The sequence below is a fragment of the Lacerta agilis genome, chromosome 15 (genome assembly GCF_009819535.1).
Source record: "Lacerta agilis isolate rLacAgi1 chromosome 15, rLacAgi1.pri, whole genome shotgun sequence".
Lineage (NCBI taxonomy): Eukaryota > Metazoa > Chordata > Lepidosauria > Squamata > Lacertidae > Lacerta > Lacerta agilis.
Window position 1 is genome coordinate 17,475,543 of NC_046326.1, and position 17,236 is coordinate 17,492,778.

Sequence of the window (17,236 nt, forward strand, 5' to 3'; positions counted from 1 at the left end):
AGTATCATAGAATCGTAAAGTTGGAAGGGACCCTGAGGGTCATCTAGTCCAACCCCCTGCAGTGCAGGACTATGCAGCTGTCCCATACAGGGACAAACCTGCAACCTTGGCATTATCAACACCACATTCCAACCACCTGAGCTATACATGAAAGTTAACAGCCCTCCCCTGCTTTTTGATCCACTTTAATTGGCAATTCACAGGTATAGTGCTTCAGGATGTGGAGGTTCTGCTTCACTATTGTGGGTTCAGTCAAAGGCATATCTTAAATCAATGACATAACTGGAGGCAAAATCCACCATCCCCTCTCCCCAGATAATGATGGCCCACAAAAGGTGTCTTAATTTTAAAAGCATTTTTTCCCAGGACTGGAAGAGGCTACCTGTTATGTATTGAAGTTCTCACCCTAGGCCAGTAGGGGTGTGTGTATATAGTTCATTCTGCTGCAGTTTTCACTCAGGTCCGCACATGCAAATGAGGGATTGAAAGTGACGTTCAGGGATTGGGTAACTACAGAAAGTTGTTACTATTGCTTTGTAGCTGAGTTCTATATAAGCAGGTTGCTGAGCCCTTCAGCTCACTTCTGTTCCAGCCTGAGAATAAACAAGAGCTGTTTGGAAATCACTGTGTCGTCTGCTGTGTCCACCCACAACTTAACACTACCCTGGGGGGGCCTTTAACTTTTATGGGAGAGAGACAATGGGGAGAGTGTGCACCCCCTATAGGAGAGGAGGGTTCATTGCATCAGAAGCCCAGTGTGACACACACTCTCTCTCTCTCTCCCAACATCACATGACTATTGTAACATGACCAGAACTTACAAAGTTTAATACAATTCTTTTTCTCTCTTAATGTTGAAATTTTTTGACATGTCCCCCCCCCCCCGCTGAAACTCTTGCAAGGACGGAACTCCTCTGTTTCATGGCCTTTGCTATTAGCAGTTGCTGGAAAGATCCAGGATGCTGGCTTGCCCCCTCAAGCGCCCTTCTGCGCCATCGAGATTGAGCTGACCCCTGCTTTCTGTCGATTCCATTTCTTCCGCCTGCCATTTCTCCCACTTTCTTCGGCTTTTACGAGGGAGCCTGGCTGAGAAAAGAAGCCCGTAATGGCTTCCAAATTTATTTCCACGGCTCTTTGGAAATCAGAATTTATTATAGCGATAAGAAAAACTTTCCCAAGTTGCATTCACGTCCTTAATAATAAAAGTGAACAAGGCTAATAAATCACATGCCCGGGGGGGGGGGGGAAGCGGGGATTCGAACGGCCGTGGGATTGGAGTAAGGGATTCTACTGTATTTCATTGTTTAATTATCAACTGCAGCAGAGCCAGCATCGGGGGCATTTAATGCTTTTATTTTAAAATACTATAGAGCAGCCTTCACCAACCTGGTGCCCTCCAAAGTGTCAAATCCCATCAGTTACAGACATAGGAACGTAAGATCTTTCTGGATCAGACCAATGGCCTATCTAGACCAGCATCGAATTCTCACTGTGGCCGACCAGGTGCTTGTGAGAAGCCCTTAAGCACAAGCTGAGTACGAGAGCAATCTCCCTCCTGTGGTTTTCAGCAACTGGTATTCAGAAGCATTATTGTCTTCAACCATGGAGGCAGGGCATAGGCACCATGTCTAGTAGCCATGGATGCAACTCATATCCAGAACTATAATAGCCACTACTGAGTCACCACCAGCCAAAAGAAGCAGCAGAGAAAGATGTTGGGGAGAAGCAGAATGAGGTTGAAAGGTGAGCGTTAGGAGGCAGAGGGCTTCTGGAATAATCAGAAGAGTTTGGTGTAGCCCCCACAACTCACCTCCTGAAGAAGTGGGATCTGCGGGAGGTCACCTGTGTTGGTGGGGTGAATCCGCCAGCACCTATTGGACAGAGAGGAACTAAATTCTAAGCCAACCTGATGTTCTCCTGCTGCTTTGGATTGCAGCTGCTGGCTGGGGCTGTTGTCTGAAACATCTGCTGATGCCAGGCACCTGCTGGATACTAAAGAGTAGTCACCAGGAGAAGCAGGGTTGGAGACTGACGTAGAAGGAGTCTCTTGGGAGAATCTGTAACAGCCAGGAGACAAGAGGCAGAGGCGGGAGAAGCTGTGGGATTGGAGAGTGAAGAGGTAAAGGTAAAGGACCCCTGGATGCTTAAGTCTAGTCAAAGGTGACTATGGGGTTGCGGCCATCATCTCCCTTCAGGCCGAGGGAGCCGGCGTTTGTCCACAGACAGCTTTCCAGGTCATGTGGCCAGCATAACTAAAACGTTTTTGGTGCAACAGAACACCATGACAGAAACCAGAGCTCATGGAAACACCGTTTACCTTCCCACCGCAGAGGTACCTATTTATCTACTTGCACTGGCGTGCTTTCGAACTGCTAGGTTGGCAGGAGCAGGGACCGAGCAAAGGGAGCTCACCCTGTCAAGGGGATTCAAACCGCCGACCTTCTGATCGGCAAGCCCAAGAGGCTCAGTGGTTTAGATCACAGTGCCACCCGCATCCCTAGAGTGAAGAACAGGGGCAGGAGAAGGGAGAAGGGAGAGATAGGTCAGGCAGGTGTGTAGTCAAGGACTTCCACACCACCACCACCTCCTTTCTCCACCTCTCCTGCTTTGATGCCTCCCAGGACCAGAGGAGGATTGAAGTGGGAGGAGCAGATGGAGTCTTTGCCTCCTTGCACACAGCTCAGATAGAGGAGGTATGTAAGCCAAGGTCAGGGGCAGCGCCTCTCTGTTGTGGCAACTGCTTCATCAGGTGCACACCTGGGAGTACCTGAGAAATGCAGGACTGCAGAACACACCTTCCCCTAACTTGTAAGTGAACTTTAGACAATAAAGAGTTTATTTGTCACTCTGGACATTCCGTGCCTGACAGCATGGTGACAGCAAGGGACCAGGTTGGGAAAGGCCATGGTAAAATTTCTCTCCCTTCCTCCAGTCTATGAAGTCCAAGCCTGTCAACGCAGCACCTCCCACTCAGCTAAATTCACTTTGCAAAACGGCCAGCCCAGAGAGACTTCTTCTACCTGCTGCTGCTGCCTCTATTAGTGCTTAGCACTAATTGCCCATGAAATGCTCCTACCACCGCTAATGAAACGATGAGAGCGTGAGGCAGTTTTCAAACCACCTCCACCAAATAATCCCCCCCCTCTCCTCTTCCAACCCTCCCTTTTCCACCTCCTCCAGCTTTGGAAGAGGAGGCAAGGAAGAGGACACAGATATGCCTTGGAAACCCCTCTCAGGCACTACTTGATAACAATAACGGGCTCTGTGTCCCTTGTGCTAAGCCTCTGGGAAGCACCAGCATCCAGCAATCGATGCAGGCTGAAAACTGTGGAATCTGATACCTCGTAGAGCAATGGTTGCTAAGCCTTCATTTTGGGCTGACAGCCAGGTTCACCTTTGAATACTGATTCCCCCCCCCCCACACACACCCTATTCCTTTGAGTGCTCAAGGGGTACTGCTGTTGCATCCCACAATGCTCCCTCCTTATCCCCTCATTTGATGCCACTTTACCTAAACTTCTGATATCCATATTTTTCCTTCTTTCACCACACCTTCATCCCTCCATCCCCTCCCCCATCATTTCGTATATCATGTTCTGAGTGAAATACGGAAAACTGAATAGTTGTGATTCCACAGAGGTCCAAACCATCTGAAGGGTTAAGGAAGGCTGCCCTATGGAAATCAGTGGAGCTAGTGACTCATGGCTAGCTGAAGTCTCGTTGGTTTTGAAACTAGTATGTTTATTGCTATAAACTTATTACAGTTCATTTCCATACAGTACTGATTTCTGCAAACTCCCCCTGCCAGGAAATCCTAATGAAGTGCCGCTCAAAGGGTCACCTCGTTTTTCTTGATGTTCTTCACCGCATCTTAAGTGCGGGTGCTGCAAAAAGCCTAGGAGAGGCACTTCCATCACCCCAAATGCATTTGCATGGATCTTATGAGCAAAATAAGCCCTGGAGATGAGGTTAATGATGTCCCATTTGATGCACTGATTGGATTGGGTCTGGGAATGATACTGCAATCATGGCTTTGTGGAGAGACAGAGGTTGAATGGGAGAGGAGAGTCATTCTATAAAGCATGACGGCAGTGGAGTCAAAGACATGGTGTCTACTTTATCCACCCCATGATGTTTTCTCCTGCTAGAAAAACCTCTGTGATGATACTAGTTTCCCAGAGAGTTGAAGGCAAAATAAGAAAAGAGGGATTGTTACCCATAGCATCGGGAAGGTGTCCTCCAGATTTGATGGACTCCAACTCCCATATCCCATTGGCTCAGCTGACTGGGGCTGATAAGTCCAACAACATCTGGAGGGCAACTCATCGCCACATCTGCCCAGGACTACCCACTGTACATGGTAATAACCTGTGGCCCAGTAACAAAAAAAGGGGAGAGCTGGAAGGAGAGATGAGACAGAAGGAGCAGCTAGATATGACCTTAAACGTGAGAGCAACTTGAGTGAAGGTTATTTTGTGGGGGGATAACACACATAACATCTTCTGGAAAGGGGGGACTGATATTTGCCAGGACTGCAGCAGGAACTGAGAGGGGCTTTGAGCATTTCCTGCAGTCCTGAGGACAGTCGCTTCTCAGAGATAGGAGGAAAAGCTTCAAATTCCCACTTCACACCTGCTGTGATCCCTGTGATTATTTCTCCTATGATTATGGATGCTATCTGCATATTACACACACACACACACACACACACACACACACACACACGCATGCATGTTAAATTCATTTAACTAGCCTAGACTAGTCAACAAAGAAAACTGAGAGAGCGCTCAAGTGCCAAAGGTGATGCCCCACATTTTAAATTGTGCTATCCAATGCTGTAAGTGGGCATAATCATTTGACTGGGAATGTCATTTAAGATGCCCATGTGGCCATTCTTCAGTGCCATGTTGAACTGCCTTGCCAGCTGCCCCTACTGGGAGCTCCACATCCCCCAGAGAGAACCCATTGTGACTGCATACACAGCCAACACTAAAAGATAGGCCCGGAACAGGAGTTTGTCAAGCTTGTTTGCAAGAGAGAGCCAATCACCATCCACTTTGGCAGCAACGCCTAGGGCAGTGTTTTTCAACCACTGTTCCGCGGCACACTAGTGTGCCGCGAGATGTTGCCTGGTGTGCCGTGGGGAAAATTGAAAAATTCGAAAGATTTAAAAAAAACAGCCAAACAGACCCAGGTTGCGCACTGAATAAAGTATTTTATAATTTTTCATATTTCTGTTTACTTACTATTTCATAATAAAGTAATTATAAAATACTTTCTTTGTGTTTATTTGATTCCTATTCAAGAGAATTACTTTATATATAGTCAATATAGGCACAGAGTTAAATTTTGTAACATTTTCTAATGCTGGTTTGCCTCGTGATTTTTTTCATGAAACAAGTGTGCCTTTGCCCAAAAAAGGTTGAAAAACACTGGCCTAGGGCACGAAAGTGGGAGCTGATGGGGAGGAGTTCTCTTCGGATCTTCTCCATTGGGGGTGTGGCTGTCCCAGTGGCGTGGTTTTTAACAGATGAGCCTTCCCAAGCCAAGGGTATCCCTGCAGAAAGACAGAAGCACTTCATCATGTTGGAAGAAGAGATGAATGAGGGCTTGCTTCACTTTCATTCCTAACCCAACCCATTCTTACAACTCAGTCCTGGGTGGGCATAGTTCCTTGTTGACCTCGTGCATTGCCGGGGGTTGGACTGCATGACCCTTGGAGTGCCTTCTAAGACTACAATTCTAGAGTTTTGCCTACAAATCTATGAGGTTTGTGCTTGGACATAAGCAGAGCTCTGTGAGGTCAGACCAATGGGCCCATCTAGTTCAGCCTTTCCCAGTCTGGCATCCTCCAGATATTTTGATGTATAACTCCCATCAGTCCGTGCTGCCTGGGGCTCATAAGATTCATTGTCCAAAATATCTGGAGGATGCCAAGCTCAGGAAGTCTGCTCTAGATTCAAGCTGGTTCCCCACAGATGCCTCCTAAAATCCTACAAGTAGGGCAGAGTGAAGGCACAGCCATCCTTCATCATTGCTCCTCCACAGTGTTCAAGATGTAGACTGCTTCTAAAGGTTAAATATAGACACCATGGCTAATTGCTATAGGTATACCTATTCTCTTTCTTGAAGTTGCTTCATCCTCTTCTAAATACATTTAAGCCAAAGGCTATTGCTACATCTTGTGGCAGTGAGTTCCACAAATTAATGACTTATTGTGTGAAGAAGGGCTTTTGTATGCCTGCAATCCATCAACAGTTAGTTTTCTGGGCTGACACAGAAACCCTCCGCTCCAGTTCTAGTTTTGTGAGATGTGGGTGGGAAGACCTCATTTCTATCCACTTTCTTATAGTTTTATAAATTCGTTTTCTGTCTCCCGTTACTTCTTGGCCTTCTGTACCTGCAGCAGTGCCAGCTTTTCCTCCTGTGCTCCTAGCAGCCTTGGCGTTTTCACCTGCAGTGTCAACAGCGCTCCTGCAGCAGTAAGAAGCAAAGGGCTTATCCCGTGTGCAGTCATCACCCAAGTGGAGGAATTTGATGAGGAAGATGGATTTGGATAGGCTGAGGACCAGCAGAGCCATGCAGATGGTGAAGAAGGCACCTGAGACAGAGTTAAGAGGAGGAGGAGGAGATACCATTGTGAACCATTGGCATTGCTGTGATCCAGCATGCAGAGCCCATATAAAGGGACTTCTCCAATGAGGATGATGACCACAAGCCATAGGCATCTATCTAGAGACTCTTGCATTGCCCCAAACCTATCAATTACGGGGGAGTCAGTGAACTTAGTGAACTGGCTGAGGTGCTTTGTTCTCTGTGCTACAGGGCTTCTAGCAAAACCAGCTGGCCAGCTCCTTGCTGCTCAACAGCACCAACTTGATAACAGAAACAAAATAGGAAATTCTTTCCAGTAGCACCTTAGAGACCAACTGAGTTTGTTCTTGGTATGAGCTTTCGTGTGCATGCACACTTCTTCAGATACTTGGTATGAGCTTTCGTGCATGCACACGAAAGCTCATACCAAGAACAAACTCAGTTGGTCTCTAAGGTGCTACTGGAAAGAATTTCCTATTTTGTTTCGACTATGGCAGACCAACACGGCTACCCACCTGTAATTGATAACAGAAGTGCAGCCAGGTTAGCTCATCCAGGGAGCCACATGGAGCCCTGCTGCTCTTATCTAACAGCTGCTTCAGGCTTGGCTCCCTGGCAACTCACCTAGAGAACCTGCTGCCCAGCCACCTGCCTGCCTTGGGCTAGGTTGGAACTGCTCCATCACCATTGGTTTACAACCTCAGTGAGAACTTTGATGCCTGCTTTGCACTCCTTGCTTCCTCCTGTACAGGCTCCTACAGAAACAGGACAGGCACACAAGAACACACACCTGAAGCATTGTGGGATATTTCCCAAGAGAGGCTGCCTGTATTTTGAGACCCACTTTAGCCAAGGCTACTGCTGCAGAAAAGCTCATTTGGCACCCATGCATTTTGCCTGCAGCAGAAGATTGGTTTTCTGCTATGATTTATTTTGGTGCAATCACAACCCACTCCTATTGTCCTGGTAATACTGCAGTGGCTGGAAGAATGAGCTCTATACCTCCTGGCGCTCCAGTTAGAATATTGCCTCAGCTGGGTTTTCTTTAGGTAAATCACAACCTCACTGTTTCAGTGCCTTCACCTGCAATATGAGCATAATACTATACCTTTTAAGAATTGCCCCATTGCACGTGTGAAACAATATGAACCTTTGTGCTATTATTATTAAGTTATACTCATATTAGTGCTACCCTGTTTCCACTCACTAATCAGAGATGTGCCGGTCCCAGTGCTTGGCAGTTCATCTGACATGTTGACTTTGAAGAGAGTGTAACCAACCAGCACGCTGGTTTTGAATGTTATCCTTGTTCCAGAATTCGGGGGCAAGTAGAAACTACCCAGGTCCACAACAAGCAGGAAGATGCTGGGAATCAGCAAGCTGACCACGTAGAGCAGGGGACGTCTGGTGATAACAATCTGGAGGAATCAGATGGAGAAAGAGGGCTGGCAATTAATGAAACTTCAGAGATAAGGAATTTATACTGCCTCCGGGGCAGTGATCTATCTTTCTCTACTGTTCTGCCTCAGCTGACCCACTGGGCCACAATGGTGACACCAGTTTCCTTAAGGGCATAAGAGGCCCATCAAGTTCGCATGCTTCTGGAAAGCCTGCTCCTGCTATTGCTCCCTAGAGACTGATATCCAGGGACCTCTGAACTTGGTGCTTCTGTATAATAGCTGTTCCACTTGCTTTCAGTGCAGACAGTACAAGTCAGATGTGGCATCCAGAACAGAAAAGAAAGGCAGCTTGTTATAAATGTTTCCAATCTGTGCTGTTCTGTTCTAAATTCAGTTGCTTACACAGATATGCCAAACTTTGTGATGGAGTTATTCTAGAGAGTTCCATTCACAATTCTGCTGTTGTTGTTGTTAATGCTGCTGCTGTTGCATTTATATCCCTTCTTATCTTGAACTGGGTCTCAAAGTGGTGTACATAGTTATCCCGCTTCATCTTATCCTCAAAGCAACCCTGTGAGGTAGACTATACTGAGAGACTGGCCCAAGATCACCAATGAGCTTCATGGCTGAGTGGGGGCTAGTGCCCTGGTCTGACACTCTAACCACACTGGCTGTCCTAGGAAACATGGGAGGGAGGAGAGAGCAACGCTGACGTTGGTCACTAGCTACCAGTTCCTTATTTCATAGAGAATTTGAAAAACCACAAAATTAGAAAATTTTATGTCGGTTCAAAGCTTATGTACTGTCAAACCCGCAAATAAGCTTTGCTCGGCCCTATACTATATTTCTCTACAAGTGGGAGCCGCGTCCCTTTGAGAGGCACAATAGTTTTCTCCAGTCAAAACCATTGTGTCTGTCCAATGCTCAGAAATTTGAGGTGACCCCACATGACGATTTCAAATGTGGACTGTGGGGTGTGCACCCCTCAATAAGATTTGGGCCACCCTGCATGAAGCATCCTCACCGGGAACTGGTATCAGCCAATGGCAGCAGCATGTTCCTTCAGAATCTTCATCTCTTTTCTGGGCAGGGTTTTGTGGAGGTGTCCATGGTCCTGAACTCCAACCTATGATTCTCTCAGCTACCAAATCCTTCCCTTCCCATCCTGTCTAACAGGAGATGGAGCTCATTGCCTTTAAATTCCCCAGCACAAGGAAGGAAGCAAAAAGAGGAGAGCGCTTTCGATTTAGTCGTGCTTGCCATTAGACACCCTTCAGGTGCTAGCAATATTATGCCACCATTTCATTATCCATTAACGCCAGGTAATAATAATAAGTACACAAAAGGTATTTGCAGCCCATTGGCGCTAATGAAGGGAATCAATCTCATTCGGTGCCCGTTCAGCAGCTGCAGGCTGGAGATGGAATATTATCCAAGGTTAGGTGCCAACTGTCTTCCCGGCAGAGGACCCCACCAGCACTCAGTCTTGCCTAGCTGCCTTCATGAGGCAAACGGGGGCCGACAGTCAGACACAGCTTTGCAGCTGAAACTGGCATCTTTCCCTTCTCATTTATTCAACAAAGAAGCACCAGATAATGGTAAGTTTGTAGATTCTATGTGAAGGTAGCATTTCCTGTGCTGGAGTGAGGAGGGTTGAAATGCTGAGTGTGTGTGCTGAATTTGTGGTGAATGTTCATGTATGGTAATTGTGTGTGGTTTGTTTGTGCCATGGCCACTGCAGATATGTGACACTTGAAGGCAGTGCTGTAGCTATGGGGGCTAGCTGGGTTTTTTTTTTCCTGGGTGAAGCCTCCATTGCGGCTCTCAGCCTGTGTGTGTGTATAAATGTGGATAGCGGGGTGCCAAACTGGGAGTTTGACCCAGGTGAAATAAGGCCTCTGCAGCACAGTCATCTGAAGAAGCAAACAGGAAGAATGAAGAGGAGGGTGGAAGAATAGGAAGACAGAAGAAGAAGAAGAAGAAGAAGAAGAAGAAGAAGAAGAAGAAGAAGAAGAAGAAGAAGAAGAAGAAGAAGAAGAAGAAGAAGAAGAAGAAGAAGAAGAAGAAGAAGAAGAAGAAGAAGAAGCATGAAGAAAGAAGAACCAGGAAGATCCTTACTAGGGGCAAACCAAATTTCTCTTACTCCTAGCACTGAATCACATTAACACGCCGACTGGAAATCTTGGGTCCCTAACAATTATCACATCACTGCTGATTTCAAAGTAAAAAATGTATTTTTACTCCACCCTGTACCCACAGGGCACTCAGAGCAGCTTCACAATGTTAGGATTATTATTTTTTAATCAAATGCAAAAGTGCCGTTTAAAAAACACAACTATAAATGAATGAACAGCAACCATCTAAACTACAATACAAAAACCAGGCACCAGTAAAGCTGAAGGACCAGGTTTAGCCAGGAAGCCTTTGTGAACAAGAGAGAGAACAAGAACAAGAGGACATGGGGGCATTAAATGGTGTCATTAATGGAAGAGAAAGGAAGAGGAGAGGATAGAGTGACCAGGTCACAATAAGAAATTATGTTCTGGGTACTCACATGAAACCGAATCTGAGCAATGCTCCCAGTCTGAGTTTGCAGGATATGCCGCTCAGAGAGCACAGAGACCAACTCCCATTCTCCATCATTTAGAAACAACTTCTGGTCACTGTTGATCTCCTCATATCTCCTCCAAAAAGCAAGATCCACATCCTGAACTAAAAAGGATGCAGTGGGGGGAAATGACGAAACTATTAGTCATGCACACATTTAAGATCAAGTCCAGTGGTGAACAAAATGTTACGTTACAGCCTCACTGCACATTTAAAGCACATTGCATCCCCCAAAGATTCCTAGGAACTGTAGTTCACCCCCCCCCACAGAAGTACAATTCCTAGCCCCCTCTGCAAACTAAACTTCCTAGGATTCTTTTCCAGTAATGTGGAGAACTCAGAGGGAGCAAACAGAGTCAAGAAATTAGTTCTTGTGGAGGAGAGAAGCCAGACTGTGGCTACCTATCATTCCAAGGTATATCTCCTTGCCGTTTCCCACTCAGAGCCAACTCTTGTCCTGCAAAGTAAGGCAAATGTGAAGCAAAATAAAGGCAGCCTTGTTAGAAGAGCAATCAATCCTGCCCAAAAAAACTGTTTGGGGGGGGGGGGTTGGATTCTCTCTGGTCAGTTGAGAGGCGTCTCATCTGGTCTGACCAGACTCCCTGTAGTCCCTCCCTTTGGCCAGCACTGGGTGGTGGTGGTGGTGTAAAGGCAATAATGGAAACAGAGGAAGCTGCCTCAGACTGTTGGTTCATCTAGCATGGTATTGCCTACACCAGTGTTCTTCAACCTTAGGTCCTCAGATGTCGGTAGACTATAATACCCATCAGCCCTGGCCATAGGCTAAGCTAACTGGTGATGATGGGAGTTGTAGTCTAGCAACATCTAGGGACCCAAGGTTGAATACGTGGCTCTCCCAGTCCTACCTGGAGATGCTGGGGATTGAACCTGGGACCTTCTGCATTAAAGGCAGCTGCTCTACACAATTCCCCCCTAATAACACCCAGTCCCTAGGTTCAGAAGTCCTGACTCACCTGTGTGCAAAGCACTGCTGAAAGTCAGGCTGCAGTTCTGTGTGTCAAATGGGAAAGTGTACATTTCCAGGATGCATGCGGACACCACCTGCATGGGTTTGTAATTCTTGATCACGCCACTGGCATTCAAGTAGACAAATGGGAGATCTGGGGATTTGCTGGCATCCACACTATACCAGGAAGAGAGAGAGAGTGCAGAGGGACAGCCCATGATGTATTGTACATTACCAGGGAACATTACTTCCATTGCTAAATATCACATCTTTTGTTCAGGCATGAGTGATATTTGTAGCCTCAGAGCTTGGGAAGTAGGGAATGGAACAACTCCTCTCTGAGTTACTCCATTCCTTACTTCCCAAGTTTTGAGGCAGCAAATGTCACTCATGAGTTGTCAAATGCCCCCTCTGAGTTGTTCCATTCCCTTGATCCTTTTGGTCCTTCCTTCCTTCCTTCCTTCCTTCCTTCCTTCCTTCCTTCCTTTCTCTTTCTCTTTCCCATATATGTGCAGTAGGCCTCCAAGGCGGCTAAAACCAATAAACCATATTTATTAATATAATACTATAAAATGCTACTGAAAAGCAACAATATCACCCCCCCTCACCCTGTGCTTCAACACCCCCCTCATCTTCAGCTTAACAACTGCAACCCAAGGGGGAACCTACTTAAGAGAAGTTTATGAGACCCTGAGTCACCATCATCTCCAACCAACAAGGTCCACACTTACGATTCACCAACAATAATATCAGGAGCCCAGATGCAGTGAATGGGCAAAGAGATTTCTTTGATACCATCATAACGACTGGAATTCCAAGTGAGATACTCATCCTTCCAGATCTGCAAAGGAGAAATAGGAGTATGTCTAGCTATTTCTAAACTGTACTAAAGTCAAATGTATCATGATGGAAGCTGAGAGGCATCTGTTTAGTTTTTGGTTAGAGAAGTGGGGGAAATGGGTGGGGGTTGAATTTAAAAGGGAGAGGGGGGCTACTTGGGTTATTAGGGTGGCCTGGCTTACTAACAATTAACAGTTGGAGCACCACATCATACAGCAAAGATATGGAAGCTGTGGCCCTCCAGATTTGGGGGGGGACACCATCAGCCCCAGTCAGTATCATCTTACCTGCCGATACCAAATGCTTGTTGTCAGTTTTTGATTCTGAGCATCCTGGAAAGGAAAAAGATGCAAATTGTGCAAATCATGCAGACAACAACAATCATTATGATGAAAGACAGTGGAATCAGGAAATTATCATTGTTGCACATTTGCCTAGAGAGTTAAAGAGGTTTTGCCTATTGTTAAACAGGATGTTTTCATGTGGCTCCAAATCATCTCCATCCCTGTCTCTCCCATTGCAAATTCAAACAGTATGACTTGCATGGAACTAGATCCACCTAGGTGTTCTAGGGACATGTTGGACATGGGACCCAAGCCATGCCAGAGCGGGGTGTAACTTTTTTTGCCTCTGTCTGTCTCTGGTCAAAGGTGGGAACTGCAGGGAGACCAGCCTGAGATTCAGAGCAGGTCATATGTTACTTTATGACTTTCCTACAGGAGGAATAGAGAACCCGGGACCCTCTGGACGTTGTCAGACTCTAACTCCCAGCAGCCCCAGCAACTAGTATGGTCAGTAGTTATGGATTATAGAAGTTGCATCTGGAGGTCCACAGATGTTCCTGAACCTTGTTCTGGGTTAGGCTTGTATGCCAGTTTAAGCAATGAAGAAACAGCTTTGCCTGTTTCTTGTGCTGGCTAGAATTATTCTGCCTTATCTCATCACTGCCTTGCCCCATCTCCAGATTTGCAAGAGCTGCACCTGGAATCCAGCTAAGAAAGAAAAGGGGGAACCAATCAATTTTGCCAAGTGGACAACTCTCTGGAGGCCCATCTCCATCACTGTCTTCTCTTACACCTGGCTGACGCTGTTTTGTTGACCCTCGACTCTCAGGTACCCCCCTCTGTCTGCTGCTCCTTACAGTAAATTACCATTGACAAAATGGCACACCGCTGCCGGCTGTTGACACTATAAACGAATCACCCATCTCTCCCTCCCTACCACCCTAATTAGTTACTCTGACATTAATCAGGTTGCTAAGAATAATGCATATTCCCTACAAAAGCAGGGCTTGAAAACTGGGCAGCGTTGATTGCCTTCCTCTCTGGAAGGTTCACAGTTTGGAAGCATCCCTTCCTAGCAAAGAGAATAACAGAGAAATAATTGCAAGGTGGGGGGTGAGAGAGATATTTTGCCATTGTGCTGGTGAAACGGCCACCATATCCCATGAATGCTCAGGCTAAGAGGAAAGGGGGGGGCAGCTCAGAAAATATTTTGTAAAGTTTAAAAATGGTAGTCCCACTTTCCAAGGAACCCTGCCACAGTACACACACACACACACACACACACACACCTATAGCCTCGCAAGCAGTAGGATGCTTATTCAAGGACACATTTCAGCCTGGCAGAAGCATTCAAGTAGGGCATGAATGGGGCTGGTAAGGGGTTTGGCCCTAGGGAAAGGAGGTGCAGCTTGGGGACAGATCCTGATGGCCAGATAGAGAGGGCTGGAGGGCTGGATTTGGCTCACAGGCCTGAGATTCCCCACCCCTGTTTTAAGTCTTCTTATGCATAACCCCACATTTTATGAACAGCTAATTCTTATCCCCATCTCTGCTTCCAGCACCTTTCCTGCTTATCACTGCTGTATCAGCACTCTTTGCTTTGGGCAGCCCATTGGCTGTTGATGTTCCCTCCATCCCTAGTGCTAGAGTTGTTGGAGTTGGCGGAGGGGCGGGGAGTCTAAAAGTAAAACTTGACTCCCCTTCAGAGTTTTCCTCCATGCCAGCTGGCCAATATAATTGCTTCTCTCTTTGTGCCGTTTGAAACTGCTCCTTCCTCTCTCGCTTTGGGTGTACATGTACGGATCCCCTTCCATCTTGCTTGTTAAAAGCAAAGGATATTTGGGAGAATTGGAATTCATTAGTCTCCCTAACATAGGAAGCCTACTTTAGTCTTAAATTGGTGGTTAGCAAACATGCAGATAATTCCTCCGCATTCTTATTTATCTTTCCCCCAGTTCGGCATCCTGTTGGAACAGCTGCCTCGGCGTCTGTCTGGGAGGCTCTAAGTCAGTGGAGTGGAAGACGGAGGTGCGTGGAATTCGGCACTGACGAAACTCAATCTAAACAAATTGGAGCTCTTTCTCCGTTGACTAGATTATCGGTCTAATCAGATTTCCCCAAGGCCCTCCTAATAACTGGAGAGTCTCAGACTGCTCCCCGCCTTTTATGTGCGTGGAACAGGAGGCAAAAGATCAACAAAAGGAGTCGCAGGCGACAGGGAAGATGGGGCGGGAGCACTTTGCGTGCCGCAATGCCTGCCGAATGGCTCCTCTATTAGCGTGCACACCTGCCGAGGCCTGGGAGGCATCGAGCGCTCTTGCAGAGCCAACGGCAGCGTCTGACAACGGTGATTACACAGCCAAATCTCTCCTCTGATCACCGGGGGGTACAAATACGCTCGTCTTCAATGTAAGTTGATCGTACAAAACAAAATGAGCAAAGTCACTCCCTTGCAAGCTCTGGGCCTTGTGGAGCCACTGTACTTTCCATCTTATGGGCATGGGAACCTGCCAGATATGGAGCCAGACAAAAGCGAAGTCTGCCTAGCAGAGGTACAGTGGTACCTCTGAAGTCGAACGGAATTCATTCCGGAAGTCCGTTTGACTTCCAAAACGTTCGGAAACCAAAGTGCGGCTTCTGATTAGCTGCAGGAAGCTCCGCTAGACGTTCGGGTTCCAAAGAACATCCGCAAACCAGAACACTCACTTCCGGGGTTGCGGCGTTTGGGAGCCAAAACATATGAGTACCAAGGCTTTGGGGGTCCAAGGTACGACTGTATTGTCAATTCTGACAAGCAGTGATTCTCCAGAGTTTCAGGTAGGAGGCTCTTCCGGTTCCAGCTAGAGGTGCTATTGACTGAGTTCAGGACCTTCAGCATGCTAGGCAGATTCTCTACCACTGGGCTCCAGCCCTTCCCTCTTACATAGTGGTCAGGGGTTGAAGACCCCTTACTATTGCTGCAGCAGAGTCCCATCCCCAGCAACTCAATCAGCATGAAAGGGGAGCTTTTTAGCAACTATATGCTCCAGAGATAAGCATTTAGGAACACTGAAAAAGCAAGGTGCTTCAGTTTCTAGAGAATGGTATGCAAGTTCTATTGTGTATGATGAAACTTCACTGAAAACACAACTTGAGTCACTCCAGAAGGTGATATTGGAGCACTCCAAATCATTTGCCAAGGTATGTTCATAGAAAACAGTATATCTAGCTTTCAGAAAGGAGGAGAGCTTAAAAGCTCTTTCTGTGGCAGGAAAACCTGGTGTGGAAAGGTCTCTGCCTTGCTTACCAGGCTCTGGGAAGATTTTGCATGGCCTCTGGAGGCCATGAAATCTCATGAGATCTTGGATGGCCCTGTAAGATCTTTCAAAGGCCCCACAAGATGATGCCAGACTTTCCCAGAACTCAGTAAGCAAGCCTGAGAACCTAAAAGCTCTTTCCACACTGGGGAAAACTGGCACAGAAAGAGCTTTCAAGCCCTCAAACTTGCATACATTTCATTTGTGTGATTGCATGCTGGCCAGCCACCAATTGCCTAGAGCTGCAATCGGGCAAGTTAAATGCACAAAAGCTGCGAGTCAACTGTACATGCATTTTTGCAAACATTACCTAGCTGTAGGCCAGCACTGCAAAGTTTGAATTCTGAAAGATGGTTCTGTTTTAGTTTGTGTGTTGTCTCACAAAGTTCCTATCAGGGTAGGTTTGCCTTTAAAATGTTGACTGAATCAAATCCCTAGTCTCTGGAAGTGCTGCAATATTCTTCTGCAGATCTTCCAAAATTGCTGTTTCAGGCAGGTAATAATTACAGGGTTCGATTTAATGCAGAGCTACTGGCACCCAACCCATGTTTAGACCTCAGTGACTACAGAAGCACATCACACATGGGCTCTAGCCCCTGTTTAAAGGTGTTCCCCTTGCAGAGACTTCATTGCTATTCTACCCTGCAGGTCAACAGCTTTAAATGAGCTAGAAGCTCTCTTTACCACATCCAGTACTGCATGCACAAAGAGGTCAAGATAGACGATGGTGGGCTTGCTCCAATTTCTGACAGGCCTCACTCCCTTGCTGTACTTCTTCAGAAGCCGCCGGGTCAAGCGGTGCAGTGTGGAGTTCCTGGGTCGCTGAGTGGCTGCAGCCAAAGTGCCTGGCAAGCAAAGAGACTCAGGTAATTAAGCGTGATGGGAACATAACAAAAAGCTGACAACACTTTCTTGGGAAGGGCTGTTCTTCCTGAAGCACTTGGACCCTTCAGGGCGGGACACAGAGCCTAACAGAGAGGTATTAACTTAAAGCCTGGAGTGGGCCAGCTGGCACATGGACTACCACCCCTGTTGAAGTAAGGGTAGCAAAAATGCAGCCAATGAAAAGGGCAAATCTAAAAAAATGTAGTATAAACACCGACAACTGGGAAACAAGGGCCTGCAAGCGCTCCAATTGGAGAAAAGCCTTTACCAAACAAAGGTGTCGTGGGCTTCGAAGACACTCGAACTCAGGACAAAAGGGAGAAATGTGCTAAGAGGAAGGCCCACTTGGAAAACCTTCACCAT

At 46.8% G+C, this 17,236-nt stretch overlaps 1 protein-coding gene across 1 annotated transcript; it reads right to left on the reverse strand.

The window, feature by feature from the left end:
• Positions 1 to 4,782: 4,782 nt before the first annotated feature.
• On the reverse strand, positions 4,783 to 17,236 carry HTR3B (5-hydroxytryptamine receptor 3B). Its single transcript, XM_033172531.1, has 11 exons — positions 17,219 to 17,236; positions 16,673 to 16,849; positions 12,696 to 12,740; positions 12,300 to 12,409; positions 11,576 to 11,745; positions 10,549 to 10,706; positions 7,802 to 8,012; positions 6,401 to 6,601; positions 6,277 to 6,298; positions 5,438 to 5,613; positions 4,783 to 5,070 (listed from the first exon to the last, which is right to left on the reverse strand). The coding sequence occupies exons 1-11, from the start codon at positions 17,234 to 17,236 to the stop codon at positions 4,931 to 4,933; spliced, it is 1,428 nt and encodes a 475-aa protein (XP_033028422.1). The 3' UTR covers positions 4,783 to 4,930.

What these genes read in the sequence shown, in the direction of transcription:
- HTR3B (XM_033172531.1), bottom strand. An exon ending in GATATTATTGTTGGTGAATC is followed by an intron (nt 11,746 to 12,299) that starts GTAAGTGTGGAC and finishes TTCCTGGTATAG; the next exon opens with TGTGGATGCCAGCAAATCCC. An exon ending in CAGCAGTGCTTTGCACACAG is followed by an intron (nt 10,707 to 11,575) that starts GTGAGTCAGGAC and finishes CATCCTTTTTAG; the next exon opens with TTCAGGATGTGGATCTTGCT.